Source organism: Uloborus diversus, chromosome 8, assembly GCF_026930045.1.
Source record: "Uloborus diversus isolate 005 chromosome 8, Udiv.v.3.1, whole genome shotgun sequence".
In the NCBI taxonomy this organism is placed as follows: domain Eukaryota; kingdom Metazoa; phylum Arthropoda; class Arachnida; order Araneae; family Uloboridae; genus Uloborus; species Uloborus diversus.
In genome coordinates, this window is record NC_072738.1 from 20,569,864 (window position 1) to 20,587,266 (window position 17,403).

At 36.7% G+C, this 17,403-nt stretch overlaps 1 protein-coding gene across 1 annotated transcript; it reads left to right on the plus strand.

The window, feature by feature from the left end:
• The first annotated feature begins 1,124 nt into the window (after positions 1-1,124).
• LOC129227956 (uncharacterized) lies at positions 1,125-17,016 on the plus strand. Its single transcript, XM_054862581.1, has 3 exons — positions 1,125-1,163; positions 3,618-4,604; positions 16,993-17,016. Exons 1-3 carry the CDS (start codon positions 1,125-1,127, stop codon positions 17,014-17,016), a joined length of 1,050 nt encoding a protein of 349 aa, XP_054718556.1.
• The last annotated feature ends 387 nt before the right edge of the window (positions 17,017-17,403 follow it).

Genomic DNA, 17,403 nt, shown 5'->3' on the forward strand with positions numbered 1-17,403 from the left:
AAAGTATTTTTGTCTCTTTGAATTTGATGTCATGGTTCCCCTCACTAAAAGTTTGTTCTGCGACTGCTGACTTCTGAGTGTGGCCTAGTCGGCAATTTCTTTGATGTTCTTTGATTCTAGTGTTGACGCTTCTCTTAGTAGTTCCAATATAGGTAGATCCGCAGGAACAGGGAATCTTGTAAACACCTGCGGCGGACAAGGGATCTCTTGCATCTTTCACAGATCGTAATAAGTCGCTGGTTCGGTGGGTGGGTTTGAAAACAGTCTTGATATTGTGGCGTCGCAGAAGTATTTCGATTCTATCAGTGACGTCCTCAACGTAGGGGAGGTAGGCTGTGGACTTGATCGGATCTTCTTTAAGTTTTTTTTTTTATTTTGGGGTGGAAGGCTCTTTTGATCTCCTGCTTTGAAAAACCGTTGGCTTGCAAAACATTTGTGAGGTGGGAAATTTCATGCTCGATAGCAGTCGGTTCGCAGATTCTGTTGGCTCTCACGAATAAAGTTTTCATTACACCTCTCTTCTGTCGAGGATGGTGATTAGAGTCTTTGTGTAGATAGCGATCAGTATGTGTAGGTTTGCGATAAACACGATGGCCTAGGGATCCGTCATCTCTGCGACTGACCAAGACATCCAGGAAAGGCAACTTCCCGTCGTTTTCGGTTTCCATCGTAAATTGGATATTCTCATGTTGGCTGTTTATGTGAGTCAAAAATCGGTGAAGTTCGTCTTTTCCATGGCTCCATATCACGAAAGTGTCGTCGACGTATCTGAGCCAGCAAGTCGGTTGTTTTTCCGCAGTGCTGATAGCAACTTCTTCAAATTTCTCCATGTAGAAGTTGGCAATTACAGGGCTCAATGGACTCCCCATGGCTACACCGTCTATCTGCTCATAGATGTCATTGTTCTACTGGAAATACGTGGTCGTTAGGACATGCTGGAATAAATCAGCGATATCTGGTGAAAATATTTCCCGTACGTTCTCCATGGCTTCCTTGATTGGAACTCTCGTAAAGAGAGAAACGACGTCGAAGCTTACCATGATATCTGTTGACTGGAGACTGTAGGTTTTGAGCTTCTCTATGAAGTGGGACGAATCTCTAACAAAAGATTCCGTTGCCCCGACATGGGGTTTCAGCAAACTGGCAAGATGTTTAGAGAGGAGGTGAGTAGGAGAGTTTATGGCACTGACAATAGGTCTCAACGGCAACTCTTCCTTGTGGATTTTTGGCAATCCATATAATCTGGGGATGAGCGCTTCAGATGATGAAATTGTCTCCTTTGTTTTCTCAGGTAGTGTTGATTTCATAATTAGTGAGTTGGTCTTCTTCAGGATCCTGGATGTAGCGTCACAACGGAGTTTTACGTAGATCGTAGGGTCCAACAGGTCCCTAATCTTTCTTCGGTAGTTTTCGGTGTTGAGAACAGTCGTAGCGTTGCCTTTGCCTGCCGGTAGGATAACAATCGATTTGTCTTCATTGAGACTTTTTATGGCTTTCCTCTCTGCATTGCTGACATTACTTCTTTTTGGCTTGGCTTTGTGCAGGATGCGGGACGCTTCTCTCCGAATTTCTTCAGCCTCTGCTTGCGGTAGTTGTCTTAGGCTTGATTCGATGTTGGCAATAATGTCCTCCGTCGGAATGGAGTTCATGCTGATAGCAAAGTTGCCGCCTTTGGCCAAAATTGACGTTTCAGCGGTTGTCAAGACTCGGTTAGATTTGTTTACAACCACTCGGGAAATGTCCAGGGCAGGTCTAATGGCTTGGGTGTTGTTCAGAGTATTGAATTTACTCTTTTGTCGGGCTGACACACATTCCATTTTCCTCTCAGCGGAACTGAAAGTGAGACGATCAACAGTGTCCCAGTCTGCAGGCCTGATGGAATTGGCTATGCTGAGATGCAACCGTAACAACGATGTACTTGTTTTGGCGAGGTCTTTGCGAATATCATGGATTCGTTCACGTAGCAGAGCTTTCTCCGTTCGGTTGTAGATGCGATGGGCATGAGCAGAGCGGATGAGACGCTTCTGTTGTAGAAACTTAGGAATAGTCTCAGAGTCTCGGCACCGAAGTAGAAATGTAAGGGAGCTAAGCAGTTGTAATTTCTTCTCTCGCAACACTTCGACACTGCGTATCGAATGGTAGGTTTCCTCCCCGTAGAGGTTGTCAATGTAAGAGTGAAGGCTTTCACGGCCGGTGTCAATATTATGCAAGGAATTTTCCGGGCTGTTGTGCCGTGGTCTGAGTGTATATTCTCCAAACGTTTCGGCTGCATCTGCGGTAGCCATCCTCAGTGGTTCCGAGTTCGTAACTTCCAGGGAAGAGACTTCTTGGCAACTGATGCAAGTGTCGAAGTGTTGTCAACATTTATAGGACATGGGTCCTCTTGGTTCTGGACTGGGATTGGCTGGTGAACGTCTGTCTTCATCGCTTCCTGATTGGAGCTTAGGCTCTCCTTTTCCTGCTCGGGGATTGGCTGCTGGGGATTCAGCTGAAGGTCCGTCCTTGTTTCTGATTGGCTGGAGGTTCTTGTTGTTTTGATCCTTTTCAGTATGGGATGCCAGAGCTTGTTTATCTTTATTCCTTCTTCTTTTTTGTTGAAATTATTTGGATGTTTGAATATCTCGATGGCTTCTCTGTTCAATCTCGCAAAATAATGGCAAGTCCTTGAAAGTATTTTTGTCTCTTTGAATTTGATGTCATGGTTCCCCTCACTAAAAGTGTGTTCTGCGACTGCTGACTTCTGAGTGTGGCCTAGTCGGCAATTTCTTTGATGTTCTTTGATTCTAGTGTTGACGCTTCTCTTAGTAGTTCCAATATAGGTAGATCCGCAGGAACAATAAGAGAAGCGTCAACACTAGAATCAAAGAACATCAAAGAAATTGCCGACTAGGCCACACTCAGAAGTCAGCAGTCGCAGAACACACTTTTAGTGAGGGGAACCATGACATCAAATTTAAAGAGACAAAAATACTTTCAAGGACTTGCCATTATTATGCGAGATTGAACAGAGAAGCCATCGAGATATTCAAACATCCAAATAATTTCAACAAAAAAGAAGAAGGAATAAAGATAAACAAGCTCTGGCATCCCATACTGAAAAGGATCAAAACAACAAGAACCTCCAGCCAATCAGAAACAAGGACGGACCTTCAGCTGAATCCCCAGCAGCCAATCCCCGAGCAGGAAAAGGAGAGCCTAAGCTCCAATCAGGAAGCGATGAAGACAGACGTTCACCAGCCAATCCCAGTCCAGAACCAAGAGGACCCATGCCCTATAAATGTTGACAACACTTCGACACTTGCATCAGTTGCCAAGAAGTCTCTTCCCTGGAAGTTACGAACTCAGAACCACTGAGGATGGCTGCCGCAGATGCAGCCGAAACGTTTGGAGAATATACACTCAGACCACGGCACAACAGCCCGGAAAAATCCTTGCATAATATTGACACCGGCCGTGAAAGCCTTCACTCTTACATTGACAACCTCTACGGGGAGGAAACCTACCATTCGATACGCAGTGTCGAAGTTTTGCGAAAGAAGAAATTACAACTGCTTAGCTCCCTTACATTTCTACTTCGATGCCGAGACTCTGAGACTATTCCTAAGTTTCTACAACAGAAGCGTCTCATCCGCTCTGCTCATGCCCATCGCATCTACAACCGAACGGAGAAAGCTCTGCTATGTGAACGAATCCATGATATTCGCAAAGACCTCGCCAAAACAAGTACATCGTTGTTACGGTTGCATCTCAGCATAGCCAATTCCATCAGGCCTGCAGACTGGGACACTGTTGATCGTCTCACTTTCAGTTCCGCTGAGAGGAAAATGGAATGTGTATCAGCCCGACAAAAGAGTAAATTCAATACTCTGAACAACACCCAAGCCATTAGACCTGCCCTGGACATTTCCCGAGTGGTTGTAAACAAATCTAACCGAGTCTTGACAACCGCTGAAACGTCAATTTTGGCCAAAGGCGGCAACTTTGCTATCAGCATGAACTCCATTCCGACGGAGGACATTATTGCCAACATCGAATCAAGCCTAAGACAACTACCGCAAGCAGAGGCTGAAGAAATTCGGAGAGAAGCGTCCCGCATCCTGCACAAAGCCAAGCCACCAAGAAGTAATGTCAGCAACGCAGAGAGGAAAGCCATAAAAAGTCTCAATGAAGACAAATCGATTGTTATCCTACCGGCAGACAAAGGCAACGCTACGACTGTTCTCAACACCGAAGACTACCGAAGAAAGATTAGGGACCTGTTGGACCCTACGATCTACGTAAAACTCCGTTGTGACCCTACATCCAGGATCCTGAAGAAGACCAACTCACTAATTATGAAATCAACACTACCTGAGAAAACAAAGGAGACAATTTCATCATCTGAAGCGCTCATCCCCAGATTATATGGATTGCCAAAAATCCACAAAGAAGAGTTGCCGTTGAGACCTATTGTCAGTGCCATAAACTCTCCTACTCACCTCCTCTCTAAACATCTTGCCAGTTTGCTGAAACCCCATGTCGGGGCAACGGAATCTTTTGTTAGAGATTCGTCCCACTTCATAGAGAAGCTCAAAACCTACAGTCTCCAGTCAACAGATATCATGGTAAGCTTCGACGTCGTTTCTCTCTTTACGAGAGTTCCAATCAAGGAAGCCATGGAGAACGTACGGGAAATATTTTCACCAGATATCGCTGATTTATTCCAGCATGTCCTAACGACCACGTATTTCCAGTGGAACAATGACATCTATGAGCAGATAGACGGTGTAGCCATGGGGAGTCCATTGAGCCCTGTAATTGCCAACTTCTACATGGAGAAATTTGAAGAAGTTGCTCTCAGCACTGCGGAAAAACAACCGACTTGCTGGCTCAGATACGTCGACGACACTTTCGTGATATGGAGCCATGGAAAAGACGAACTTCACCGATTTTTGACTCACATAAACAGCCAACATGAGAATATCCAATTTACGATGGAAACCGAAAACGACGGGAAGTTGCCTTTCCTGGATGTCTTGGTCAGTCGCAGAGATGACGGATCCCTAGGCCATCGTGTTTATCGCAAACCCACACATACTGATCGCTATCTACACAAGGACTCTAATCACCATCCTCGACAGAAGAGAGGTGTAATGAAAACTTTATTCGTGAGAGCCAACAGAATCTGCGAACCGACTGCTATCGAGCATGAAATTTCCCACCTCACAAATGTTTTCCAATCCAACGGTTTTTCAAAGCAGGAGATCAAAAGAGCCTTCCACCCCAAAATAAAAAAAACAGCCACTTAAAGAAGATCCGATTAAGTCCACAGCCTACCTCCCCTACGTTGAGTACGTCACTGATAGAATCGGAAGACTTCTGCGACGCCACAATATCAAGACTGTTTTCAAACCCACCCACCGAACCAGCGACTTATTACGATCTGTGAAAGATGCAAGAGATCCCTTGTCCGCCGCAGGTGTTTACAAGATTCCCTGTTCCTGCGGATCTACCTATATTGGAACTACTAAGAGAAGCGTCAACACTAAAATCAAAGAACATCAAAGAAATTGCCGACTAGGCCACACTCAGAAGTCAGCAGTCGCAGAACACACTTTTAGTGAGGGGAACCATGACATCAAATTCAAAGAGACAAAAATACTTTCAAGGACTTGCCATTATTATGCGAGATTGAACAGAGAAGCCATCGAGATATTCAAACATCCAAATAATTTCAACAAAAAAGAAGAAGGAATAAAGATAAACAAGCTCTGGCATCCCATACTGAAAAGGATCAAAACAACAAGAACCTCCAGCCAATCAGAAACAAGGACTGACCTTCAGCTGAATCCCCAGCAGCCAATCCCCGAGCAGGAAAAGGAGAGCCTAAGCTCCAATCAGGAAGCGATGAAGACAGACGTTCACCAGCCAATCCCAGTCCAGAACCAAGAGGAACCATGCCCTATAAATGTTGACAACACTTCGACACTTGCATCAGTTGCCAAGAAGTCTCTTCCCTGGAAGTTACGAACTCGGAACCACTGAGGATGGCTGCCGCAGATGCAGCCGAAACGTTTGGAGAATATACACTCAGACCACGGCACAACAGCCCGGAAAAATCCTTGCATAATACTAGAAATTTGCTTTTTTTTTTTTTTTTTGAAAAATACTATCCGCATCAAAAATAGGAATTATCAGTTAAAAAAATATAGCATGATTTTATTTTTAGAATGGTTTGAGGTTTTAAATACATGTGTTCAGTTTTGTTGATTTGTTAAATACTGCTCCTTCTGCATTAAAAAAAGATTTTTAAATACCCATTGGTAAAAGTTTTTTACAGTGAATACATTATGACTCATAAGAGGAGAAAACACAGAGACTAAATATTTTGCAAGTTTATAAGAAGTCGTACCAGTATTGGAAACAATCGGCCTGAAAGGAATGCCAGCTTTATGTACCTTAGGTAAAGCATAAAATTTAGCGCAATTAGCAATAGAAGGAATAACAGAGCGTTTAACATTTAATGGAATAGACTGAACAGACTTGACAGCAGAAGAAATAGCCTTTAACTCATTTTCACTCGGATCTTTAGAAATCTCTAAGTATGGACCAGAAGAAATCAAATCATTAGTTTTGTCAACATAAGATGATTTGTCAAGAACAATAATTTGACCACCCTTGTCAGCTTTGGTAACAACAATATCTGAATTAGAAATTAAATTCTTTACAGTACGACTAACAGTATTAGTAAAGACGGGATTGGAAATTCTAGAATTAAAGTCCCTATTAGAAGCAATAAGATGCCTAACGCAATCTTTTTGACTGGATGATAAGGCACTAAATTCAAACCCTTTCTCAATAGGAGCAATAAGCTTAGAAAAAGAAGGTTTGCTCGCCAGAGCAAAGTTATCATTGCATTTCAGAGCATTAATTTGAGAACTGTTTAATGGAACACTTGAAATATTAATGACAACATTTTTATTTACCACTGGTAAATTTTCCGAAGGAACAACTTCCGAATTTCTACAAAGTTTAGCTAATTTCTTTTTCAAAACAACTTGATGATTCTCCGAAGAACGAAGGGTTCTAGACCAAGAAGTTCTATCAACATAATCAAAATCAGAAATAGAATTTGAAATAGAGAGATGCAAATCATAGAGCTCACGTTCAATAAACGAGAGGCGTTTCCTAGTTTCTTGGATCGAAGCTCTAAGTAGAGCCAATTTCGACCGAAAAATAACTTTATCAATTTTTACAGACCAAAAATGCCCCAATTCGTTGGATCTTGATTTTTGGGAATCTTTCCACATCCTGAGGAACCGTTCTAATTTAGTCAATGATCTTACTGCAATTCCCTATTTTTCTTCTGTGTGGACTCCTTTGTTAAAATTGGTTTAGTTTTTATATTATTTTTTATGTAAACGTCGTACATTTCTTACTTTTATTTTTTTTCATTTTTTGCTTTCTTATTTCGTTTTGTGATTAACTAATTCCAATATGTTTATCCTTCACTTTGTTCTTAAATGCATTTCTCCATTTGATACATTGCTTTCATACATAGTTTTTCCCGCTGGTAAATTTATTGCTAATTTATTCATGAGTGGTTTCATTTTTGGACTTTTTGCAGGAAAATTTATTACTTAACGGTTTTTTTCCTGATGGAATTATATAATAAATTTTGCCTCCAGGTGTCATTTTATCTTTTTTGTTTTGTTTAATTTCTAGTTTTTGATATATATACTATCTCCTGTTCCACCGTGTTGCTTTTCTCGGATGACTTTTCATCCAGAAGCTCACATTTCTTTGCATTGAAAAAGGTGTTCCTTGTAACACCGAAACACGTGTCTGCAATATTTTGCAATATTTGTGCTTTCTGACGTTGGATTACTGATTTTTTGAATTTAAACGATATGTTTATTGTGAAACGCATAAAAATCATGTACACAAACTTGGAAATTAGTAACAAAAATTGCCAACAGGGGGCGCTGCACGCTGTAATTGCAACACAAATCTTCATAACTAGTGCTGCGAAGAGGTTGGACGATAATTTCTAGCGAAAATTTAAGTGCCTCGAGCTGAGAGGCAAGACTAATGCTGAAGCGCCTCATCCCTTCGCAGCTCTATTTATGAGGGTTTCCATTGCAATAACAACGTGCGGCGCTCTCTATTGACATTTTTTTAAACTAATTTCCAAGTTTCTGCACGTGTTTTTTATGGGTTTCACAAAAAACATGCCGTTTATTTTATTCCAATATCGGCCTTTGTTTTCGAGATATTTAATTTTGAAACAAGGGAGTCCTTTGCTTAATACCCTGCATGTACTTATGTTATTTTTTTAAACCAATAGTTTGTCTTCGCCACCAGTTTATGTTCGCATTTTTTTTTTTGTTGTTATATTCGTAAAAACAACCTCCGGTTGCTCTGCATCGGAAGTCTTAAAATAAGAAAAGGTTCTCTCTAAGCTGAAGAGTGTGAACCGCATGAACGGATAATAAAACTGCGATGTCGGCATTAGAACCGTAAAAACCTTCACATGAATCTGAGGCAGCGGAGGATAAGGTATATAGCTCTCCATTATCTTTGAAAATTGCGAACCAGTTAGAGTCGAAGAATGTTTAAGCATAAAAAATTATTTAAACGAATTAAAATCCGAGATTCCTTTTTAGTAAATTAGTAACAAAATTCAAGTAGTGCGATCATGTTTCCAAAATTTGTAATTTTGCATGTATTTCGGAATATTTTTTAAACTTTATTCATCTATACTAATATTATAAAGAGATAGGGTTTATTTTGCATATTTATATGTTCCGAGTAATCTCCAGAACCACTACACCCATTCGAAAAATTCCTTCTTGGTATGAAAGGCACGTTCTTGCAGAGTGACATCTATACCAATAATATACAGAGAGAGAGCGGATTTAATATGTTTTAGAGATTTATATGTTTCAAGTAATATCCGAAAGCACTGAACCTATTTGAAAAATTCCTCCACTCCATGAAAGGTGCATTTTTACTGAGTGGCATAGGCTGTAAATTATGCTTATACAGGGTGTCCAGCAGAGGACTCCCTGGTTTTAAAATTAAATATCTCGAAAACAAAGGACGATAGTGGAATAAAATAAACGGTATGTTTATTGTGAAACCCATAAAATCATATGCTGGAACTTTTAAATTAGTTTAAAAATTGCCAACAGATGGCGCTGCACGCTGTTATTGCAATATAAGTCTCCATAAATAGTGCTGCGAAAAGGTTAGTTGTTTCAGCAGCAGATTATCCTCTCAGATATGCTTACGTATACCCTAGAAATTATCGTCCAACCTCTTCGCAGCACTATTTATGGAGACTTATATTGCAATAACAGCGTGCAGTGCCACATGTTGGCAATTTTTTAAACTAATTTCCAAGTTCCTGTATATGATTTTTATGGGTTTCACAATAAACATACCGTTTGTTTTATTCCAATATCGTCCTTTGTTTTTGAGATATTTAATTTTTAAACCGGGAAATCCCTTGCAGGGTGTGTCCCCCCCCCCCCGGGGACACCCTGTATGTCTTTATACAAATTTTTAAAACTAATAAGTTATCTTTGCTACCAGTACGTTCGTACTGTTTTGTTCTTATATGTATAAACTTAAATTATAGTTCAAAATTTTTGTCTGGTAACATGTCCTCTTCGAGACATATGCTGAGAAAGAGAAAAGGAATATAACGTTGTTCGCTTAAGAACCATCAAAAACTTAACTGAATGTAAGACCGTGCTTCTATAAGTACAATTTTGCATACATTGCTTCAGGTATTATATGCATACGAAAATGAAAATAAGTAAGTTTCTAATCACATTTTACTTTAAAATACTTTTATATTTTTACTGGGGGGGGGGGGGCCTCCGGGGCTCTGTGGTAGAAGCTTCGTCTTCTAAGCCGGAGGTTGTGGGTTCGATTCCCGCCGGTGCCCTGAGTATTATTTCCTTCTCTTGTATTGTACACCTTTCTTGTGTATGTCCGGAGGAGGCAAGGCGCCTGGCACGCAGTTCTCTATGTATGTAAAACAGTTAAGCTTCTAAATAAATAAAATAAAAATATTTTTGCTTTATGGCAAATACTTAAATCTTATTTCTGTGACGACACATTGCAAGGAGAGAGTAGAACAGACATAAAAACAAATCCGAAAAGACCATGGTTTTATGAGGCGAAGATTCAACGGGGGAGTTTTGTTTTAAAGGATCGCAAAGATTTATATGATTGCAACTTACTGAATAAGTACGTTTCTAATTACGCAAAAAAACTAGTAACTGATCAGCGACTCACCTATAATACCAGAACACAAAGTGATGCTTATCGGCATACCCGGTGAAACCGAAAATTAAAACTTACGACTAACCAAGATCAACAAGCACACTAAGGATATGTGTATGCAATTTTTTTAAAAAATTAATTTCAGCAATTTTAGTTACTTACTGAACACTCTAGATTCAAACTACTTTGAATGTATCCCTTCAAAAAGAATTCGTACGTTTCATAAGAAAACATGGTTCATTTGCAAAGCGTCTTCAAGAGGTCAGCCTCATAGTGCAGGACCAGTATTCGATGAGTCACTGTTTGAATATTGAAGCTGTGAATGGGGAACTCTTAAAGAACAAAAAGGTACAGACAACTTTATGAGAGCTGGCATCGTCGCATTTGCCGGTGACTTTAATCAAACTATTCCAGTGGTTTCCTTGATAAACGCTTGCAGATACACTTCAAGTCCGTTTAAAGTCATCTCCTTTTAGAAACTCTGTACTATCACTGTATCTTAAGAACACTTTTAAAAGCCAATATTTATTCTATTAAAATTATAGGGGGTATTCCTATAACTTCGTTGCGAAACTTTAATTTATTCTGTGTGAATGCAATAGAAATATACCCCCAAGTAAAATCAACATGGAGTAATATGATTTAATGTATTATTCTTGCTGGGCTAGCAGCGGGTCAGTCACATCATATTCTTCGAATTTCCACGGTCCTTGCACATTTCCATTTAAAATATAAGTAATTGGAATTTCAAAAGCAATTTCTTAGGCCATCAGCATCATCGAAACTGAAGGTCAAACGTACAATTATTCGTAGTACGACTTTACTTTAATGAAGATTATATTGTTCCCGAGAACGAAAAGGATGGTCTCTCTCCTAATCAGGAAATGAAGTGAATCAATTTTTTTCAAACCTCATAAAAACGAAAAAAAAAAAAAAAAAAAATATGCCATGATATTTTCAAAAATACAATACTTATTTCAGAGAAATACTTTTTCAACCCCAACAAGTTCTGGGCGGGCCTCTAGTATAATGATAATTATAAAAAAAATATAATTATAAAATAAAAAAAAAGTTACTGTAATGTAAGATATTTTACTTTGAGTTAAAACTTCTGATTTTGTAATTAATGAACTTGCTCCTTTTTAATTAAGTTTATTTTTAATTTGATTGATAAGTTAGATTAAACTTCGAAGTTTTTTAAAAATCAATTATTTATTTTAAATGAAAAAATGAACTGAATAAAGTTAAAAATAAAGCAGAACTCATATTTTTGAATCAATGTTTTTGCCTACTTATGTAAATATACAGTACTAATCGTATTAACATTACTGGGGCTCTCCATAACCATGTAAAAGAATCATCCAAAAGCAAGTAAAAGGTAATTAGTCTATCAATTCACTGAATCCCATTTTAATTATAAATTTTAAACTAGCATTTGAAAGTTAATGACGGTTTCTAGTAAAAATCGTATTTGGTTTAAGTACCAATTAACTTAAATAGTTAATGGTGACAAAACGCTTCCTCTTAATGGGCCGTTTAAATTAACTCGGGTATTGTCGAAATTTAAGAAATTTATTCTATACGTCGGAATCAATTAGCATCATCAAACAAAATATATGTATCGCAATAGCTTTTCTTTTCAAAACTAAATTAGAAAAAGCCCAGTACCTGTTTTTTCAGTTTATAAAAATTAGAAATTTCAAAAAGGAACGTAAGCTAGTGGAACTGTTAGTGCCATGTTTATATTCCAATTTGTTTATTTAACTCATTGATTGTTAGTATTTTAACTATTGCTTATGCATTACGAGCGTAATTTAAAATGATTTTTAAAATGTACTTGAGTAGTAAAAAAAATTTTGCTCGTATGCGTATATTTATAAATGAAAGGAAGAAATGCTTATTAAATAATAAATTAAACGAACGTTAGCAATACGTTTTACAATTTATAATTCTTCAAAATGAGCATGTCAAGCACTTTATTCCATATACTGTGTTTGCGTTTACTTGCAAATATTATTACTATACCAGTCATTAAAATATCTAAATTATAGTTCCACTAAAACCTATTACATCTTTGGTGACAGGCTCTGAGCCGTGAATGCTTTGTTTCAAATTGACCACAGACTATTCATGGTCAAAGGCCTCAGGTTGCAACTGCTAAGAAAACCGTTTTCAAGTTAACAACAGAAGGTAGACCGGGGCTCGTTTACGCGCATTTTTTTTTCAATGAATTTTCTAGTTTTAACATTAAAAAATGTAGACACTGCGATTTTATGAAGCAGTTAATGGAGTCAAAATTGGTATAATCAGTTGTTGCTCAGCTTGTGTTTTTCACCGTTTAAAAAATATATTTTCAGTCTAAGTCAGTTGCATAAACTTGCCGGGACACGGGGCACGTTTACGAATATTTCTTTTGACACCTAACGTGATTTTGTTAGTGTTTTAACATGATATCTTACCATGCTAAAATAAAACAAATTTGCGACAGACTGAATTGTGTATAAAGTTGAAGTTGCAGGGGCATGAAGAGAGCATTAGAGAACATTATGGAGAGCATTACAAATTAGTGTTTACAAATTTTTAGTTATTTGGAGAACATTATAAATTAGTGATTTTAATGACTGGTATAGTCATAATATATGATTGTAAGCTTCAAGATACGAATGAGTAACCTGTAACCTCATTAAAAATTGAATGGTAATTTTCAAAACTAAATAGCCGGAAAATACTAAAAATGTTTGAGACAGTTTGGAGCGAAAAAAGTGTCAGGGGAACGTTTAAGTAAGAAACAGTAAGAACGATCGTAAAGGTACTCCCATGTTCAAAGAGTAAACTTGCCAACTTGCCCCGTCGCTAAATTTGGATTTATTTTTAACGTTTAAAAAAAAATACTAACTTTCAGTTCATATGCATACAATTCTCAAAAAAGGATAAAAATCTGTTAATTTATATATATATATATATATATATATATATATATATATATATATATATATATATATATATATAAATTAAATATATATATATATATATACATATATATATATATACATATATATATATATATATATATATATATATATATATATATATATATATATATATTAAATATATATATATATATATATATATATATTAAATATATATATATATATATATATATATATATATATATATATATATATATATAAACTAAGTATTATTTATTCACAATAAGCTTCAAAACGTTCAGCACAAGATTTACTCAACTTGGTAAAAAACAGATTATTCTTTCTGCATGCTGGACCGAAGCTCGACTAATGCTCAAAAGCTCGTGAGAATATTTGCTAAGGAGTAGCATCAATCTGTTTTGCCAGTTGGCTCTCCAGTTCTAATTCGTTTTGAAAAAAGGGCATTGCGTAAACGTGCCCCGCTCTACCCTACTCTAACGCTACAATGAAGGACTGGCATCAACACAGGAAAAACCAATTTCTAACTTTCGTTTAATGAAAGGGACTTTGAGGAACCTAATCGGAAGTTGTTTTAAAAATACGATAGCTTTAGCTAATAGATCAGAATGGTAGATGAAGGAATGCTCATATTCCGAACGACCAAAGCTGATTTGTGCACAGAATTGAAAAATCTCCGACTCTCTTAAGATTTTCAAGCTATAATATGACATATCATAGTAAGTAACATATCATAGCTTTCTATAAAGTGACATATCATAATAAAGAATTTTCAGCACCACCGGATACTGTAAAAATCCAAAGATTCTATGGAGTAGATTTAATTTCTTGCAAAAACACATAAATGAACACAAAACATTACTTAATATAGAGGTCCTTTCCAGCAGATAACCATATTTTTACGCGTTCAACTTCAACGGTTAACACATAGTTGAAGTCAACGCGCAGAAATTGCTACGGGAACTATTTTCAGCGTAACAATCAAACTTGATCTCGTAAGCGCTTCAATGGTTAAATGGCACAGGGTGTGAAATATCAGTTCTCAAAATTTTGTCCCCCAAAAGGGACTTACATGATCACAGGAGCAGAATCAGAATCATTAGACAACGTCAGCAAAGGGTTTCTACATATAAAACATACAGTTCATTAATAAAACAGGTAGTTGAAGAAGTTCTTATATTCTGAAGAACAAAAACAGAATTGGGTACGGAGTTAACGGCTCAACCCTGATTCTATATAATTTTATACTCACATTTTTCCATAGAATGAAATTGTTATTTTACGTTTTTTTAGAACTAGTTGGTTAGAAATGATGTACTAACCTTATTTAGCAAATATTCTGGGACTCTGAGAGATCCTAAATCTTCTTGGAAATCGGTTGCAATTTCGTTTTCAAAAAAGCTCGATGACTAACACATTTGATTTTAGCTCTTCCGTTTATTTTTGAGCAAGTAAACTTTGGTTGGAAATGATTCTAGTATGTAACATAGAGTTTTCTCCTGAAGCAAAAAAATTCTCAAGTTTACCTCCTGATTTTTTTTTCGGTAAATAAATATTTTATCAAAAGTTAATGATCGCCGATAAACTATTTTATTGTAGATTTTAATCAAGTTTTTTAACGTTGTATTCAATCCAACTAAAATGCGTATTGTCAAAGAAAAAAAAAACAAACATTATTTATTTATTTGCTTACTATACGTGCTGGAAATATTAAAGATGTTGTTCAACAAAGATTAATTCGTGCATTCGTGCAATTTGTGGCTAAATCTGCTTCACATTTACGTAAATTAAGTTTTGATTTGGGGCTCTACACAACAAATATAAAAACAAACTCTAAGTTTTCGAAAAGTAATCCATAGCTTTTACTACGTAAATGAGTTCCTAACTAAACAAGCTGAGATACAAAGTTGATTGTATTCTGACGAGGAGAACAAGAGATATTGATGGAAAACATCTCAGGAACACCCCCACATTTAAAATGGTACAGTCATAGGAAAAAAAAATAAATAAAACGAAACACTTTTAATTATTTGGCCATTATACATGCTAGAAAGGAAAGAAAGGTGTCATCCGACTTGGTTTAAAGTCTTTTTTTAAAACTACGTAGGTAAAATTTTGATAAGGGACCATATACAAAGCAAAATGAGCAGCAACTCTTGATTTTCAAATAGGAACCCCTATTTTTCGCTATATATTTATGTTTAGACAGCAAAATACAGCCAGGGTACAACATTTCACTGCATTCCGTGCAGTAGAACAGGAGTTATTAACGAAAGTAACGCCTGGATCGAATTTAAAAAAAAACGTTGTATACAAAGTTAAAAAAGGATGCTGATCACAAATTTGTCATAAAAAGGGGGTTCTCATTGAAAAATTTAAAGTTGATGCTCGTTTTGATATGAAGACGACGCCTTAACAACAATTTTTTAACATAAATATGTAAAACTTCTTATTCCTGAAACAATGACATCTTACACGTGTCTCTAGTCTCGATAAGGTCTGAATAGGATCGAGTGTTTCGTATTTTTCTCCTATGATTGTACCTTATCTTTAGCAGCCTCAAATACATGTAAATCTTTAGGCTATAATTTTGTCAACGTCGCGTTTTTTTTTTTTTTGCTCTCACGTGCTTCCATCCCTCAGCATTCAGCTCTAAGAGAACCTTCAGATATTCCGTTTATAAAAATGCAGTACAATCGGTTTGTGTTTTTGCGTTTATAAAAATAAAACAGTTCGAAACATGAACTGGTAGCGAAGATAAACTATTGGTTTAAAATATCAGTATAAATACGTATATGCATAATTTATAGTCTATGCCACTCAGTAAGAATTCAATTTTCATGTTGTGAAAGAATTTTTCAAATAGTTTCAAGGACTCTGGCCATTACCTCGAACATAAAAACATATCAAAGTACCCGAACTCTCTCTTTTTCGTATTAGTATAGATATAGATTTTGTTTAGTTCTTGATGGAATTACCCTTTTCAATTCTGCATTTCAATAAAAGCATGCCCAGAGCTAGATAATTTAGACGCACGAGCTTGCCGTGCGCGGATAATCCGCTGACGTGCGGATACATTCACCGCGGAGTTGCAATGCGTCCGATAATCGTAAAAGTTCTTTAAAAAAGATAAAGATTAAGAGCTAAACTTTGGTTCTTAGATCAATTGAAGATCAATTTCAAATATAAAGATAATATCTTTAGTTCTAATTCATTTTAAATTGATATTGATATAATTTATTTAGATTGAAAAATTATTACAAGATAGTATATACACTCGCGCGTTCGGTGGATGTATTCGCTGCGGGTACGCGATAATAGTTCAAATTCTTACTGCTTACTTCTAATTTGTTTTAAACTGATATTATTTTATTAATTTTTAAATTAACAAATTTATAGAAGAACTCGTTTTCGGCCAGTCTTGATTTTCGATTTTCCAGTTAAATCCATAACATCACAAACAATCGTTTATTATATGTCATGTGTACTCTGGTAATTAGAGAAGGAAGCTCAAAGCATTTTTGCAATACGCAGTCCCTCCTTTCTAGGTGTTACAGTGAAACCTGTGTAAATTGACCACTTGTGTACTACTTTAGTGGTTAACTTAAATAGGTGGCTAACTTACAAAGGTTGATTTACATGATTAGGGCTAGTTCCGAGCCTGCACAAAACCGGTCAACTTAGACAGGTGGTCAACTTACAAGGGTGGTTAGTTTCACAGGTCTTACTGATATATTGATTATAAAGAGTATTTTCGTTTCTTTGACAGGTGCAAAAAATTACGAAGGAGTAACAGATGGCCATTGAATAAGAACATAAATGAGCATGTAAAACAGGGAGAAAGTAAAATGCATAAACTAAAAAGCATATATTTTTAGAAAAAATCTATTACTCCTCGTTTGACAGAACTGCAGAAATTCCAATTAGGTTGTATCAGAATTCTTTAGAAATATTTTTATTCCCTGAAAATTCTTTCTTCGGATTACTACAAAAAGACTACAGCTCAAATCTGTTATTATTCATAGAAACATTGAACCACACACTAACAAAGAACGGTACTCTGAAGTTGGATTTGGCGTTTTACTTTTTAAATGGTTCCTCAATTTAACTTAACTTCTCGTCAAAGGAAAAAGACAATTCAGTCTTTGTTTTTCTTGTCTTCTATTAGGTCAACATGCGA

Excerpts from the sequence above, each read along its gene's own strand:
- LOC129227956 (XM_054862581.1), top strand. The coding sequence starts at position 1,125 with ATGGGGTTTCAGCAAACTGGCAAGATGTTTAGAGAGGAG. Across the intron at positions 1,164-3,617 it reads GCAAGATGTTTAGAGAGGAG|AAGCGTCTCATCCGCTCTGC; the intron begins GTGAGTAGGAGA and ends TTTCTACAACAG. Across the intron at positions 4,605-16,992 it reads TCCAGTCAACAGATATCATG|GTGCAAAAAATTACGAAGGA; the intron begins GTAAGCTTCGAC and ends TTTCTTTGACAG.